At 42.6% G+C, this 17,624-nt stretch overlaps 1 protein-coding gene across 14 annotated transcripts in view; it reads left to right on the top strand.

Moving 5' to 3' along the window:
* STXBP5 (syntaxin binding protein 5) overlaps positions 1–17,624 on the top strand; it is a 193,745-nt gene that overhangs the window by 110,537 nt on the left and 65,584 nt on the right. For all 14 annotated transcript variants that reach the window (XM_039529651.1, XM_039529652.1, XM_039529656.1 and 11 more), the window contains 5 exons: positions 10,600–10,754; positions 12,780–12,852; positions 15,057–15,204; positions 15,288–15,355; positions 17,106–17,146. In XM_039529651.1, the coding sequence (XP_039385585.1) occupies positions 10,600–10,754; positions 12,780–12,852; positions 15,057–15,204; positions 15,288–15,355; positions 17,106–17,146 (485 nt within the window). The remainder of the gene's footprint in view (positions 1–10,599; positions 10,755–12,779; positions 12,853–15,056; positions 15,205–15,287; positions 15,356–17,105; positions 17,147–17,624) is intronic.

The raw sequence follows: 17,624 nt of genomic DNA, 5'->3' as shown, positions 1-17,624 counted from the left end.
TCATGCCAATCACGGATTCCGTGACTTTAACAGACCTCTGACTGCTTCAGCTGGGATTGTGAACCGCAGACCTGTGCCCAGGGCTGCAGCCTTTGCCATGCGGGGCTCAGCCAGGGCCATGTGCCCATTCCCTCCCCACCGGCCGGGGCTGGAGCTGTGCACACATCCCCATGGCTGTGTCAGGGGCTGTGTGCCCATGGCTGTGGTTGGAGCTGGGACTATGTGTCCTTGTCCCAAAGCTGCAGCCAGCTCCGGAGCCATTGTTGTGCGCACTCTCTCTCTCCCTGTGGCTGTGGCACTGGAGTCGAGGCTGTGCGCTCACCCCTACTCCCCGCCCCCATGGCAGTGGGGCTCAGCCTATCAGTCCCAACCATGGAACTCCAGTTGTCATGCCTCTCCTCTCCTCTCCCCCCCCCCCCCGGTTATTTTTAGTAAAGTCACAAACAGGTCTCAGGCTCCCATGAATTTTTGTTTATTGCCTGTGACCTGTCTGACTTTTACTACAAATATCCATGATAAAATCTCAACCTTAGTTACAGGCGCAGATCACCACCACTTTCTGCATCTACATCAATGCCTGCTCCATCTTGACTCCCAAGGGGTGCTAAACAGACATTTTGATGGGTCAGTCGGGGATGCCATGCCAGTTTCCATGTTTCCAAATCCCATCTCCGCTATTTTTTTGCAAATCCTCTTCCCTATTTGCTTAGTGCATGGTCCGAGATTACTTTAGACCAATGGATTTTAAGCATGCCAGAAGTGGGATACCCTCCAATTTGTTTCCCTCTCTCCCCGTCTCTCTTTAAGGAGCACTCTCAAGAGGAGTTGCAATCGCTGCTTTCTGTGAGAACCACAGAGGAGGTTCCCCAGCATGTCAGAAGGAAGGAGTTTTATTCCCATTATTTCCTACTTCAGAAAGGAAAGGGAGGTCTCAGACTAATTTTAGACCTGCACCAACTCAACAGATGTTGGAAAAAATACAGTTTGTTTGCATGGTCACCCTGGCTTCTACAGGGCTGTCCAGAGGCGAGGGGCAAGTGGGGCAATTTGCCCCAAGCCCTGGGCCCTGCAAGGGCCCCCACAAGAATGCTCTGGCTCCGCCTCTGCTTTCCCCCATCCCTCAGCGCGCCACGTCCAGGAGCAGCCCTGGACAGAGCTAAAACGGTGTGGCTCCAGCGAGGCCTGAGCTCACCCCCACTCAGAGACGCATGGTAAGGGGGCAGGGCTGTGAGCTCTGGTCCCGCCGGAGCCATGCCGCTGCAGCGCTGTCCAGGGGCCAGGGCTGCTCCTAGATGCAGCGCGCTGAGGCTCCGAGAGAGGGGAGAGGCTGGGGTAACCCAGGAACTGCCCTGGACTAAGATAAAGCGGCATGGCTCCAGCAGGACCTGAGCTCCTCCCAGCTTGGAGCCGTGTGATAAGGGGGCAGGGCTGCGAGCTCCAGGCCGAGCAGCGGGAGCTCAGGCGCAGCTGGAGTCAGGCTGCTGCAGCACTGTCCAGGGCTGCTCCTAGATGCGGTGCGTTGAGGCTCTAGGAGAGCGGGGGGCCGGGGCTGGAGAGGGTTGGATAAGGGACAGGGAGTCCCAGGGACAGTCAGGGGACAGTGAGGGGGCAGAGGTTCTTGGGGGGCAGTCAGGAGATGGGGAACAGGGGGTTGGATCGTGGGCATTCCGGGGATCTGTCAGGACTCAGCGGGGGTGGGGGGGAGCGGATAGGGGTCGGGGCAGTCAGGGGACAGGGAATGGGGGGGGTTGGTGGAGGGGAGAGGGTCTCGGGGGGGCAGGGAGGGGACAAGGAGCAGGATGGGTCGGGGATTCTGAGGGGGACAGTCAGGGGGCAGGAAGTGGATGGGGGTCGGATAGGGGGCAGGGCCAGGCTGTTTGTGGGGGCACAGCCTTCCCTACCCTAAAGCTCATTCAGCAGTTTGAGGCTTGCAGACAGCTATTTAACACAAAGAGCCAAGCTGTTATCTTTTCTATGGGGGAGGGATCACATGAGAAGAGCAATATCCTACACCACCTACCTACTTCTTCCCAACCCTTCCAAGGGAGACCCCCCTCTCCTGCATTCCCCGAGGCTCCGGAGGGGTTAATTCAGTGGTTCTCAAACTTTTCTACTGGTGACCCCTTTCACATAGCAAACCTCTGAGTGTAACCCCTCCCCTTTATAAATTAAAAACACTTTTTTATATATTAAACACTATTATAAATGCTGGAGGCAAAGTGGGATTTGAGGTGGAGGCTGACCACTTGCGACTCCCAGTAATAACCTCATGACCCCCTGAGGGGTCCTGACTCCCAGTTTGAGAACCCCTGGGTTAATTTAATTTTAGCACCCTGTGTCCATTCACATACATTGCTATTTTGAGCATTTCAGTTTTCACAACCTAGGCTCATCCCAGATTCTGGAACAAGCTCAAATGCTCAGTTCGTGGAGTATGTACATAGTCTATACTAAAGACAAATCCATAGTAACCGTCTCCAGTTTGTGAGGGACCCCGTGGAGCCAGTCTCTAGGAAACATACATTCATGGAGGTTAAGTCCATTAATGGCTATTAGCCAGGATGGGTAAGGAATGGTGTCCCTAGCCTCTGTTTGTCAGAGGGTGGAGATCACTTGATCATTACCTGTTAGGTTCACTCCCTCTGGGGCACTTGGCATTGGCCACTGTCGGTAGACAGGATACTGGGCTGGATGGTCCTTTGGTTTGACCCAGTATGGCCATTCTTATGTTCTAAGCTAAATGAACCCAAAGTTATGGAGACAGATATGAGTCAAGGAAGCCAGCAGAGTATCAGAAACCTGGAAAAACCTGGATGGGCTCAGGCGTTTGGTCACAAGCTGAGGTGGTTCAAAAGTTTTGGATTTTTTTAAAGCAGAATTTTTGTATTGTTTCTCTAAACAAACACAGCAAGCAGCAAATATTTGGCCACACACTTCTGAAACCCCAAACCATGTTCAGATTTTGGCAGACTAATTTCAGCTTTTCAATTAAAAAAACACAACAAATTTTGAAGGAAAGCAGACATTGTCTGTGATTTTTTTTTCTGCTTTTTAAAAACCCCTAGTTTTCGATCCAAAAAAAGTTTTGACAGAAAATATTTGTCCAGCCCTTTTAATGAGCTTTAGTGCCTTTTAGCACTAGCTGATGCTGAGAACCAGTGATACCTTGTAAAGGTGACTTGAAAAGAAGTTTTCTCAAAACTGGGTTTGTGCCGAGATGCGGAAGGTTTTTAATTTTTTTCCAGGGCTGTCTGAGGGGGGCGGGGGGGACGGCAAGTGGGGCAATTTGCCTCGGGCCCCACAGGGGCCCCCACGAGAATATAGTATTGCAACTTTTTTTATGGAAGGGGCCTCTGAAATTGCTTTGTCTCAGGCCCCCTGAATCCTCTGGGCGGCCCTGTCTGTTGTTCCATCCTTGGATCCTGTAGACTGGTATGCAGTCCTTGATTTAAAAAAAAATAACCTACTTTCATGTGGTGATTTATCAAAGTCACAAAAGTGTCTCAGATTTATAGTGAAACACTCTCATTACCAGTTCACCATGGTGCCTCTTCGCCTGTCAGTAGCTACTTGTTTTTTCACAAAATATATGGTAGTGGTAACTGCCTTTCTGAGGAGACTAAGAGTACAAATCTATCCTTACATGAATGTCTGGCCAGTAAGATACTGGTCCAGGGCTCAGGCACTATCCGGTGTGTCTCTCATTCAGTCAACTGTGAAGGCTCTGTCTGCTGGTCAATTTAGAAAAATCTACCCTTTTTCAGAGGATAGAGTTTATAGGAGCAGTACTGTACTCTACTCATGCTGGAACTTTTCTTCCAGCACATGGATCCAAACAATTCAATCTCTTGTTGCAGATCGCAGCTTGCTCACCCTATCACAAGAGCAAAAGCCTCTATGATGCCCCTGGGTGCATATACGTAGTCCAGCATGCCAGATTGCATCTCAAGATTCTTCAAAGTTGACTGGCCTCCATTTATTTGCCAAGTCGTCACCTTCTGAACTATGTGCTGTACATGCCGTCTCACATTCTGACTTCTCTAGATTGGTCAACAGACCTGATTAGTGTAAGTACAGGAATTCCCTTTGTCCTCCCTCAACCTTTACTGACATTGTTGATGGACGCATATCCCCTGGATTAGGGTGCTCATTTAGGTTCCCTCCAAACTCAGGATTTATGGTCTGTACACATCAGTGTCAGGAAGCCAAAGGCTATCTGTTTAGCCTGTCAGGCTTTCCTATCTCAGGTCAAAGGAAAAACCTGTTTGCTGCTGCTGTCTATGGTTATACCTCAACTGGCAGAGAGGAGCCCTTCCCTTTTTTGTCAAGAGGCAGACACCTGTTGGACTTCTGCATTGCTAGTTCAATCAATCTTGAAGCCTCTTACATTCTATGGGTGCAACATGAGCTTGCAGACCACCTAGGCAGATCATTTACAAGTCACCACAAGTGGGGTCTACACCCAGATATAGCCAGATGCATTTTCCAGAAGTGAGGGAATCCCCAGAGAGATCTATTCACAACAAAACCAATAGGAAATGACATCAGTTTTGTTCCCTACAGGGTTGCAGTCCATATTCCATCACAGATGCTTTCATACTATCTGGTAGAACAAGCTCCACTATGCTTTTCCCTCCAATTCCACTCTTTCACAGTGTGTTGCTAAACATCAAACAGGACAATGCCCAAGTTATACTAGTAGCCCCAGCAGCACTGGTTCTCCACTCTCCTGGATCCGTTGGTGGAGCCTCCAATATCGCCTCCTTTGGACTCAGAGATAATTTTGCAGAATCATGGTTGGCTGCTCCACCTGAACCTGCAGGCACTTCATTTAACAACCTGGAGGATTCATGGCTAAATTCTAGAGAGGAGTCTTGCTCGGAGCAAGTTTGGGATATTTTGCTAAAAAATAGAAAGCCCTCCAACAGGGCTACTTACATTGCCAAGTGTAAGTGATTCTCCGTTTGCTCTTGTCAATTCAGGGTTTTGCCAATACAGTCTCAATCCAGCATAGTCTGGACTATCTATTGTACCTAAAACATTGAAATTGGGCAAAATAGTTGTATCAAGGTCCACTTGGCAGCAATATCAGCTTTGTGACCCCACATGGATAACCATTTTATTTTTTTCTAGCGGTACGTCAATCAGATTTCTGAAAAGCCAGGAAATGTTATATCTACAGATAAGATAACCTGTTCCTCCCTGGGACTTGAATTTAGTTTTGTCAAAGCTTATGGGGCCTCCGTTTGAGCCTTTAGCAACATGCTCCTTGCTAGATCTATCAATGAAGGTGGCTTTTTTGGTAGTCAACACTTCAGCCTGGAGCATCGTTGAGCTGTGTGCTCTGATATCTGAACCTCCTTCTATAATTTCCTTTAAGGACAAAGTATATCTGCACCATAATCCAAGAATTCTCTCTAAAATGGTATCTATTTTTGTATTAAGCTGTCCATTTATTTACCTACAGTTTACCTGACACAGCACTTCAACGGAGATGAACCAGGAAGAAGGGCTTTGGCATCCTACATAGACAGGACTAAACAATTCCATGTGTCAGGTCAACTATTGATGTCCATCGCAGACAGGAATAAAAGTTCTCCCACACACTTCACAGAGAATTTCATTGCAGATAGCATTCTGTGTTTGTTTGTGTATGTTATGAACTGGCTGGCATTTTCTCATCAAGCAAAGTATCTGCAGATCTGACAAGATCACAAGCAGCCTCAGCAACATTTTTTGTGAAAGTCCTTATCCAGGATGTTTGTAGAGCGGCAGCTTGGTTTGCAGTCCACACATTTGCATCCCATTATGCCATCGCTCAGAAATGATGCTAAATTTGGATGAATCGTATTCCAGTCTGTGTGTACACAGACTCCAATCCTCCACCTGCTTTCTGGCTTGTGAGTCACCAAGAGCAGAGTGGGCACGTGCAATCACTCAAAGAAGAAAAAGCAGTTACTGACCTGCTGTAACTGTTGTTCTTCCAGATGTGTTGCACGTGTGTCCATTCCATGACCCCCACTCCTACTTCTCTGCAGTAGAGTTCTTCAGCAAGAAGGAGCAGAGTACATTCTGGGGCAGCTGGGTCCTTTATTTTGGGACCAAGTGCTGCACAATAGCACAGGGCGTTCAAGCAGCCCCAACTGGACCACTGCGGGAAAAAATTTCTGATTCCGTAGGTTGCACACACCAAGCATGAAAGAAACATGTACAACACATATCAAAGAACAACAGTTACAAAAGTGTAGTAACTGTTTTTTACATATGATACCTTACCAGACACCTTTTATGTACATGTTATGACAACAGTGTATTGGGGTAGTGAGTGTGTCAGGCCAGATGTGTATTACAGTCGGCCCTCAGCCAGTGGGCATTTCAGGGCTTGTAAGGTGATAACATTTTAAGAAAAAACATTGTCATGCACACAGTTCTGCCTCAGAGAGAGGACGAGAAACAGAATGAACCACATGTGAGATGTTAGTCATATTACTAAATGAGTGCTATTGGATGTCTAGTTTCTATGACAGTGAGCATGGCAAAAGAGCCTATTTAGAATAAAACAGAACATCAGATCAGTCCTGCCTGTTTTAAGCATCACTCATCTAGCTCTTATCTTTACCAATTTTGTCCAGACATAGTGTGCACCTATTAACTATTTTGGCCAGGTCAGATGAAATCTAGACATAAAGCAGAATGTCATCAGCATAGTGAAAACACTGCAGCCCATGTCTCCTTATTAACCATCCCAATGGCCCCATATAAATGTTGAACAAGACAGAAGACAAGATGAAACCCTGCAAACTCCACACAAACACTATCAGAGAGGAAAAGTTTCTCACCACTGCCTTCTAAGAATACATTGTAAGGAAAGGGTTTAATCATGTTGATCCACAAACTAGTCAAAATCATCTCATGATCAGCTGTATTGAAAGCAGCTGATAGATTTAATGATATCAGCTCCATTACCAAGAAGAGAGTTACCAATACAACCATTGCATTCTCTCTGTCCCAAACCCAGGTTGGTACAAACATTGACCATGGTTACAGAGATCTGAGACAGCTATTTTATATTCTATTCTAGATAGATTTTTGTTTTGAGCTTATCACTGTAGTATCTAATGTGAGAGAGATCTTGCTACAATGTTTTTAATCATCTTAACCAAAAAATGGAAGTTTGGGTTTTCAGGGTAGTAGTAGGCTACTCAGTGGGCCAGATTTATAAAGGGATTTAGGTGCCTAAATTTAGTGGATCCACAAACCCCCCACTTAGCTCCTCCTAACCCTATTGGTGCCTAAACTCATTCAGCATCTCCTATTGCCAGGGACCTACCAAATTCACAGCCATGAAAAATGCATCATGGACCATGAAATCTGGTCTTTTGTGTGCTTTACCCTATACTATAAAGATTTCACGGAGGAGACCAGTGTTTCTCACTTTGGGGGTCCTGATCCAAAAGGGAGTTGCGGGGAGGGGTCACAAGGTTAATTTAGGTGGGTTGTGGTATTACCACCCTTACTTCTGCGCTGCCTTCAGAGCTGGGTGGCTGGAGAGCATTGGTTGTTGGCCAGGCGCTCAGCTCTGAAGGCAGTGCTTCCCCCCAGCATAGGTGCAGAAGTAAGGGTGGCAATATCATACCATGCCACCCTTACCCCTGCACTGCTGCCTTCAGAGCTGGGTGGCTGGAGAGTGGCGGCTGCTGACTGAGGGTCCAGCTCTGGAGGCAGCAGCATAGAAATAAGGGTGGCAATACCATACCATGCCGTCCTTACTTCTGTGCTGCTGCTGGCAGCAGCTCTGCCTTCAGAGCTGGGTCTAAGGCCAGCAGCCGCTGCCCAGTTCTGAAGGCAGCACCGCTGGCTACAACAGTGCAGAAGTAAGAGTAGTAGAACTGCAACCCCCCCTACAATAACCTTGTGACCATCCTACAACTCCTTTTTGAGTCAGGACCCCTACAGTTACTCTGTGAAATTTCAGATTTAAATAGCTGAAATCATGACATTTACAATTTTTAAAATCCTATAACAGTGAAATTGACCAAAATGGACCCTGAATTTGGTAGGGCTGTAATGGTTTCTGCCTCTGGTCCTGTATGCTGCTGGCTCAGGCAGATATCCAGACACTATCTCGTGTCTAAGACAGTGAGATCCTCAAACCAGGTGAAGATAGGCAGGGTAACAAGTGTCTCACCTGTGTGGCCTGATCCATTAGGCATGCTCAGAGCTGGACTATAGAGGCATTCTCTCTCTGTCTCTCTAGCCCAATTAATATGTAATTGTTTAATACAAAATGGAATGGCTTCAGCAGGAGAGAGACCCATATCAGAATATTCCATAGTCCAGTGCTTTGGGCACTCACTTGAGAGGTGAGAAACTCCTATTTAAATCCTTTTTCCTCATCAGGCAGAGGGGGGAGTTGAACTGGGGTCTTCCATATCCTGGGTGAGTACTCTAATCACTGGGCTAAAGGTGGCCACTTCTGCCATCTATCCCCACCCTAGCAGTTTTGTGTGAAGGGAGGCAGACATTTAAGCTGTTGCAAGAACAGGATAGGCATCTGTCTCCAAGAGAAAAGGTTCCTGGCTATGGATCCCAAACAAAGATAGGTGCCTCCCTTTAGCTCTCACTTAAGTATCTAACTCTGGCAGAGGCACAGGATTTAGGATACACTCTTCTCATCAGCATCTCCCTTTGACTAACCTACACAGCTTCCCACCTGGCTTGTTGGTTTTTGTGGATCCCATTTTCAGATGTCTATCTTTTATCTATGCATTGTGTGTGGAGCCTAGGCACCTAATCCAGGGTTTCTGGACTTCAATGATTTTTCAAAGTGTCTAAAAGTTGCATGTTGCAGTGCCTTTCTCTTTGTGGCTCCCAGCCCATGCCAAGTTATGGCTTCTTGAGCAGTGGCATGTTGAAGTAAGAGAAGCCATCAATCTGCCTTCCTTCAAGAAAGTGTTGACAATCTATTGTGATTCAATTTTTCAAAGGGATTTATTGTATCCAGTGTTAAAAATACTGCTGATTTTGATGATGATTGAATAAGAAAGAAAAGGTATCCCATTTCCTAGGTATATTCAGCTGTTTCACTTGCAATTTTATTGAATGAAATGTAAACTTGTGCATATTTGCTTTGAAAAGAGGGTGTGTGTGTATATAAAATATTGTAATATAGTGATAAACACTTTCCAGTAATTTAATGGAAAGTCCATAATCTGCTTTCCCAAGGGGAAGGATAAATGTTTCCATGAAGCAGAACTAATTTGTCCTTGCCTTGTTCAGTCATATAAAGAAGTTAATTAAACAGTAGGAATTTAATTTACGTGATAGTTATCTGGAGATGGTGTAAGTATAAAACTGATTTATGGCTAGAATTAGATCAGGTGAGCTGCCTCTGTTTCAAAAACGATTCATTTTTATTATAAGTAATCAAACAATCATAAAAGGCTGAATCATCAACTTGAAGAGAGCATTAGTAGATTTATTTAGTTATTGAGTGTTTTTACAATACTCAGGTTTTTGTTGTGGGCCTTTATTTAAAGAGAGACTTTCAACTCAAAATTTTAAAATGTCCACTTAAGAAATAGCCTACAAGAAGTTTTTGGTATATACTTCCACTTAAATGTTGCTGCCATTTTTGTTATTTTATATTCATACTTTATCTTCAAAATATTTTTCTCCTGTAGCTGTGTGAAAAGCCCAAACAAGTAAAATATTGAAACTAGGCTAAACATTATACTGTCAAATACACCAAGAAAACAAATTGAGAAATAGTAAAATATTTTGTTCATCTATTACAGTATAGTTAACATAGATGTTCATAGTAAGTTTAAAAAAAGTGTGATTTTTAAATTAATAGTGTCACTTCAAGTAAAAAAAATGACAAATAATTGGAGAAATGAGTTTACTTTATTTCTGTAATTCAAGACCACTTTGCATGTTTGTGTTAAAAATTAACTTTATTATTTTAAAGAAGTAAATAACAAAATGGGTTTTTAATCACCTATGTAATTGTTATATTGCTGTACTTTGAAATACTTTGTGAATATAAACTAGCAACATCACCATACCACATTAGATCCATTAATATTTCAGGTACAGTGTCCTACCTCTCATAGAGCCCCATATATGATACTTAGGCAGAAGGGAAACTTAAAGCACTTAGCTCCACAGTTCAACATGTGATGCCGTACAGAAGGGAGAAAAATGTCTTTTTAACCAGTGGGGTGGTCAACAGTACATCATCTGGTTTGAGATTTGATTGTTGTTTTTTAATTTGGGGGGACTAACTTGGCCCAGAGAGTTAAAGGTGTTAATGTGACTGGCACTACACAGCATTAAAGAGTTATAAAAGACTTTGGGTATTGTAAATACAGTGACTTCAGCCTGCTTAGTCCTATGACAAACACATTGTTAACAATTGTTTTAAATTATGTATTAAAGATACGGGGGGGGGGGGGAGGAAAACCTATTTCCAGTTACTCTAAATGTATCTGCCATTAGATGTGTTCTCTTGAACTCCTATTATGGAGCAATGGGAAAACTGATCACTTTCTTTTTCAGTATGCCTTTCATTGTCATAAATGCCTGTTTTGTTTCCAGGGAGCCTTTTATCATTCTGTCGGGAGGCTTGTCATATGATACTGTAGGAAGAAGACCCTGTTTAACAGTCATGCATGGGAAAAGCACTGCTGTGCTAGAAATGGATTATTCTATTGTTGATTTTCTAACCCTCTGTGAAACTCCGTACCCTAATGGTAGGTTCTGTAAAGATTATACTTTTACCCATTCTCTTTGTAGATTTACTCTGCTAGAATACTCCTGACTGCTTCTGCCTCACTATTCTATCTCTGGGAGGGACAGGACTGGAACAATAACATCTGTTGTAGCTCTTGTCTGTCAAGTTTTGTTTCAGCATTCTTTTAAAGTTGAAATAGGTTTCATCATAAACCCCAACATCAATTATAATGTTCTGGAAAAGAATTATTAATTACATGTGTTTTTCTCCTTTTAAAAAATAGTACGATTTATTAAAATGTGCATGCATACAAGCATTTATAAAATATATCTGTATGCATTACAATGCAAAGACAGTTATAAATAATATTAATAATGATTAGCACTTACCCAGGCCTTTTAATCTACAGTGATTGTGTAAATATTTACTAATTATTGTAACATTCTTGTGAGGTTGGTAAGTAAGTTATCCATGTTTTACAGGCAGGAAACCTCCATCAGAGATTAAGTAGTTTGCCCAAATGGACAGAGAAAGCACAATGTTTCATCTGGGATTGGAAATTGGTTTCTGGTACTATGTTCTGTGCTCAGGCCATTAGAATACACCTCTTTATTGTCTATTAGAAATGCCTATTAGAAGTGTATTATCTATTGTTATTAGAAGTGTATCCATTGAAGAAATACCTTTTGTAGATCATTAGAATGGTATGTCAATACATCTAATATGTAAATTTTCAGTGTTGAAACGTTAGATATTACATCACATGCTCAGAATAGAGATCACTGTAAAATGAGTTGTTGAAGCATGTCAGCAATATATTCAAACAGATGTTTTAAATGAAAGCATTTCATTATTTTTGTGCATGTTCCGGGGCTTGCAATTGGAAAAAGAAATGAAATTTCATAAGGGAGAAAAGTTTGTGCACATCCCCACTCTAGAAAGTCACCTGTCATATCTCAAGACCCAGAGTTATTCAAAGCAGTAAAACTTTTAGCGCATATGTCAGTCATCCACAGATCTAAATATTCTAAACCATGGTTACAAAAGACCCCAGTCACATATCCTTCTGTAGTGCTTCTATTTCCATTAGCTGGAGCAACCACTGAACTTGCTGGTTCATTTCTATTTTCCTCATCTTGTTGTTTGCTAGTTAATTACTAACAGGTATTTTTATTTATAGTTTTTACTAGATGCGGGTTTCGAGTTGTAGTAGGCTGATACTGTGAACTCTCAGTCATAAATTTGAGTACAGGTGTGCCTCAGAGGTCCCAATGGTGGACATTGAGACACAGCAAGGTTAATTTAAGAGTACTTTTGTGCTACGTATTTGTAGCTGCCAAGTATGTTCAATGTCTTGGTGGTGGGACTTGCATCTTGCTCACCCAGTCTTACTTTAAACTTTTTGCCAAAGGCTGAAAGGATGAAGGTGCAGTTAACCATCCAGGAAGAACACGATCTGCCCAAACAAGTATTGCACACTGCTCATGTCTCCAACATTGTGGTTCATTTGCTCTCCTCAGAAATCCTAGTTTGCTGGCATTCGTGGCTCAGAATGTCTGGCAATTCCAGAATTTTAACTTGGAGTAGGCCTTTTAATTCTCCAGATTTTGGTACCACACTGGTGCTCCTTTCAGGTGGACAGTCCTTCAGTTCCTTTTGTAAATTAGGTCACTTACTGTTTCCTAATCTCACACAGTGAAGAACTGCAGAAGCAATTCTGTGAGGGGAAATAAGGTTACGGTTAGTAACTGGAGTTCTTTGAAAATATTGTTTTTGCAGATCAAACTGCCTTCCTTCCCACTTCTCAGTCTTTTGAAATGGATTTAATTTACAGGGGAGAGAAAATTAAGATAGGTGGATGAGGTCTACAACCACAATTTTGAATATAACAGATTTGTGAATACCTGTGCATGCTCTAATGGTGTTACTGCTTATGGCTAGTAAAATGTGTGGTATGTAATCTCCTGCAATATAGGCTCAGCCGTCTACATGTTAGGAGAACTAAAATGACTAATATGTAACCTTTCTTTTTGTCTGTTTTTAGATTTTCAGGAACCATATGCTGTGGTGGTTCTTCTAGAAAAGGATTTAGTACTTATAGACCTTGCACAAAATGGGTAAGAATCTAGGGTGTAATGGAGAGTATATGGAGTGTCAACTTAATGGCAGGCCGCTGTGTATCCATTTGATGTCACCTATCAACGCTCCACTTGTAAATGAAAATAATTTGTAATGAGACTTACTGGAACTATGTTTGAGATTATTGCCTTACTAAAACTCCCAAATGGACTCTTGATAAGCAAATCATTTTCTGTTCTACATTTTGGTTTTAAGGACTAGATTTTCTTTAAAAAAAAATTCTACTTCCATATTTTTATAATCACAAAACTTCTGAGTATGGCCTACTCTCTGGCAGGTAGGTGTAACATGGCATACATTTATAATTGAGTACCATATTGTTCTATTTCTGCCAAGTTTATTGGCTTCCAGCTAATAAGAGAGAACTTCTAGTGATTTCATTCATGCTAAGCCCATCAGGAGAAAGTTCTTTGATGCTCTGCACCTAGCTAGCATTACAGTATTTTGCTAAGATTGTAAACACTTTGTACAAGGATTGCCTTTTGCTCTGTTTTTGTATAATGTTTAGCAAACCAGAGTCCTGGTCCATCTATGTGCTATAGTAATACAAATAATATATATTAATAGTTTTTTTTATCTTAAATAGGGTTGCCAACTTTCTACTCGCAGAAAACTTGCCCCTACCCCTGCGTCGCCCCCGCTCACTTCATCCCCCCTCCATCTGTTACTCACTCTCCCCACCTTCACTCACTGGGTCATTTTCACCAGGTTGGCTCAGGGGGTTGGAGTGCAGGAGGGGGTGAGGACTCTGGCTGGGGGGTGTGGTCTCTGGGATGGGGCCATGGATGAGGGGTTTGGGGTGCAGGAGGGGGCTCCAGGCTGGGGGTGGAGCCAAGGGGTTCAGAGTATGGGAGGGGGATCTGGACTGAGGCAGGGAGTTGAGGTGTGGGAGGGGGTACGGGCTCTATGCTAGGGGTGCAAGTTCCAGGGTGGGACCAGAAATGAGGGTTTGGGGTGCAGGAGGGGGCTCTGGGCTGGGGCTGAGGGGTTGGGTTGTCAGGGGAAGGGGATTGAGGGCTCTGATTGGGGCTGCAGACTCTGGGGTGGGGGTGAGTGGTTTGGGGTGTAGGAGAGTGCTCCAGGCTGGGCACGAGGGGTTCGGAGGACAGGAAGAGGATATGGGCTGGGGCAGGGGGTTGGGGCATGGGAGGTGGGGAGGCGGGCAGGTTCTTGGCAGCCCTTACCTCAAACAGCTCCTGGAAGTAGCCCCATGTCCTCTCTCTGGCTCCTAGGCAGAGGTGTGGCCAGGCGGCTCTGCCCACTGCCCAGGCCGCTCCTGCATCTCCCATTGGCCACAGTTCCTGGCCAATGGGAGCTGCAGAGCCAGTGCTTGGGATGGGGGCAGCTCACAGAGCCCCCTGGCTGCCCCTACACTAGAAGCTGGAGGGGGGACATGCCATAGCTTCTGGGAGCCATGCAGAGCCATGGCAGGCAGGGAGCCTGCCTTAGTCCTGCTGTACCACCACCGGACTTTTAATGGCCCCATCTGCAGCGCTGACCAGAGCCACCAGATCCCCTGGCAATCCTAATCTTAAAGTCAGCATCCTTAGTCCAAACGTTGAAATAATTTTCTTTATTTAGGGGAACTGATTTTTGTCTGTCTGTTTATTTAGAGAAATTGGGCAAAGCCTGCTAGGTAATGAAGAGTGGAGGGTGAGTGAGGCAGTCTAAGATACCTGACTGAAAAGAGAACAAGATTTTTAAAAAGGAAAGTTGAGACTTCATACCTTCCTTCTGGAAGCATAGACCCAAGAGTCAGAAATCAACTTTTATCTGCAGAGCACAAGATCTAGAGCTCAGTAACTTACTTTTTCATTTCTGCTGCTACAGAACCATTAAGTAGTAGTCTCTATGGTGACAATTTTAAAAACTTACATTACAAGTATAGTATGAGCAAGCAACCTTTGCAGAGTGAAGTAGCTGCATTTAATTGTTTTGCACTGTTGGCACATTTATTATTTGTGTTTTTTGCATAATGCTACCCAGAGTGTGCTGAATACTTTTCAGACAGACAAGAAGCAATCCAATCTGCACTATTTCTGTAACTTATTTGGCAGATAGTAAAGTTATACAAAAATTTTTAAAGCAAATTGACAGGCTTCGGTTCTTCACTTATATTCTGGATTAAATTGAACGCTTTTCTTTTGTTGGTTTAACAATGTTTCCCTTTCCTCCAATAAAGGTATCCTATATTTGAAAATCCCTATCCTTTGAATATACATGAATCTCCTGTTACCTGTTGTGAGTATTTTGCTGATTGTCCTGTGGACCTCATTCCTGCACTTTATTCAGTTGGAGCTCGACAGAAACGTCAAGGTTACAGTAAAAAGGTATGGTATAGTGTGCATATACTTATTTGATAATGCCAGTGTAAAGTGTCATTTATTTCAGTCTGTTATCATTAACCTTCTAGGAATGGCCTATCAGTGGAGGCAACTGGGGTTTGGTCACTCAGAGCTACCCAGAGATCATTATTACAGGGTAAGTGATAAGATAGTATGCTAACTTACTCAAAATAACTAGAGTGCATTTTTATAGTTCATATTCACAGAACCTGTAGAAAACAAAACAATTTATATGGGAGGGTAAATAATTAATGGAATGTACAGAAAACTCATCTTAAAAAAAAACCTACAAGTAATAGCTTTTGAATAATACATTGAAAAAATATGGTTGCTATGTATCTATTACATACACTGAGTGATGATATTCTGTCTGTGCAACTCTATCGAAGTGTTTGGAGTTAAAACAAAGTGAAGCCAACTATATGTTGCAAAGAGAACCATAGCCTCATGCAAAAGCAGGATGGGAGCAGAGTCATTGTTACCAACTTGCTTTTGTGGGAGATTCTCATCTCATTGTCACATAATTTGTAGACAATTACTAAAATACCTGATATATTGTTGCGTATTGCATAATATATCTAGAAACAACAGTTACTTATGCTCTTTGCAAAAAAACCACACTTTTTCTTCCTGGATTCCTTCATTGTACTTTTTCTCTCTAGTATCCATCATTGTTATAATAACAGAATCATTGAATTGTAGGGTGGAAGATGCCGCATGTCATCTAGTCCATCCCCTCATACTAAGGCAGGACCAAGCATACATAGGCCATCCCTGAGAAGTGGTTGTCTAACTTGTTCCTAAAAATCTCCAACAAGGATTCCACAACCTCCCTAGCTAACCTGATCCAGTGCATAACTATTGTTATAATTATAACTATAATATTATAATTCCAGTCAGGAAGTGTATCAACTAGAATAAGCTGCCACCTCAAACATACTGCATTTGCTTGTTGTCACTAAGTCTTAAATATATTTTCCTTTGCTATTTATAACTCTTTGATAATGTTTAAACTATTTTAATTGACATCATAGGCTTTCTTGAAACACTGCTTTTAAATATATGTTCATGTTTAGATAGCTGTTGAGTTCAGTAATCAAAGGATTACCAAACTGTCAGTTTTTTCTTTTAAATGAGAATAAGTCCAAGCAACTCCACTCTAAAGGAGTAGCAGGAAAAAGTCAAAAGGGGATCTGAAAGACCAGGCAGGACAGCATTGGAAGAACATGAGCAGAACTAAACATTTATGATCGTATATTTCTTTAGCACCCAAAAGCACCAATCAGAATTAGGAATCCACTGAGTGAGGCACTGAACAGAAATTCAGAAGGATGCTGTCCCTGCCTAGACGATCTTAGTCTGTGACTTTATGCAATTTTTTGTAGAACATGCTAGTCCTAGCATATTAGAGAGACAAGGTGGGTTAGGTAATATGTTCTCTTGGATCAACTTCTGTTGGTGAAAAAGACAAGCTTTCAAGCTTGGGTCAATAAAAGGTACTACTTCACCCACCTTGTCTCTCTATTAGTCTGTGATTTGACATTTTCAGAGGGGCCTAAGCAAATTAGATGTCTGTGCCTAATCCCTATTGAACTTCAATTGATTTGGGCACACAACTCTCTTAGAAAAATTCAGAACTCTTAAAATGTCTCAAGCTGTGTACCAGAAATTGAGGCACCTGAAATCACTAAGCACTTCTTAAAAATTTTGCCATGGTACCTACTGGTAGTGCAACAGAGTCATAATACTAATCAGAATATGCTAGCTCTGTGGTTTATGCTAAATCAATAATGTAATCTAGTCTAAATCTCCCCTATTCATTGCTAACCCCCTTATTTTTTCCAGGAATGTGTGTTTTTCAATTTTTATTTTTTTTAATTTCATAGACATGCTGATGGGTCAATCAAGTTTTGGGATGCCTCTGCAAGTATGTATTTTGAATAACGATAATAACTTACTCAGACAACCGAAGAGTTCCCTAAACTTGCATGTTTCTGTAGTATAATTGCTGGCAAGCTGTTCTCATTTTATCTGCTTCACACACTGTCAGTGCCTTATGTTAATCTTTTTGAATTGTAATAGACTTAACTTGGGACTATCAATTTTTTTTGAATAGTTCAGTGTTTGATTGATTTTTTTTACTCCCCAAAAAGAGAACAAATTATTAGAGCAGGCTGGAACAAGAAATGGAAATGTTGACATTCTTAAAACCTCTGTCTTATTTTCCTGGCGTTCTCCTCTATTGGCATAAAGATAGGAGAGAGGAGAAGGGCAGAAAAACTGATGAATTTTAGTGAGGTACCTCTGTCTATATTTACTTCTTTCTAATGCAAAAAGTAACAAGTGTATATTTACAAAATATAAGCTCATGTTAAATAATAGCAGCTAGAAATAGTTATCCCACA

This window comes from Mauremys reevesii, linkage group 3, assembly GCF_016161935.1.
Source record: "Mauremys reevesii isolate NIE-2019 linkage group 3, ASM1616193v1, whole genome shotgun sequence".
Taxonomy (NCBI): Eukaryota; Metazoa; Chordata; order Testudines; family Geoemydidae; genus Mauremys; species Mauremys reevesii.
The sequence above is the reverse complement of the archived record's forward strand: the minus strand, read 5'-3'. Positions and strand labels throughout refer to the sequence as shown.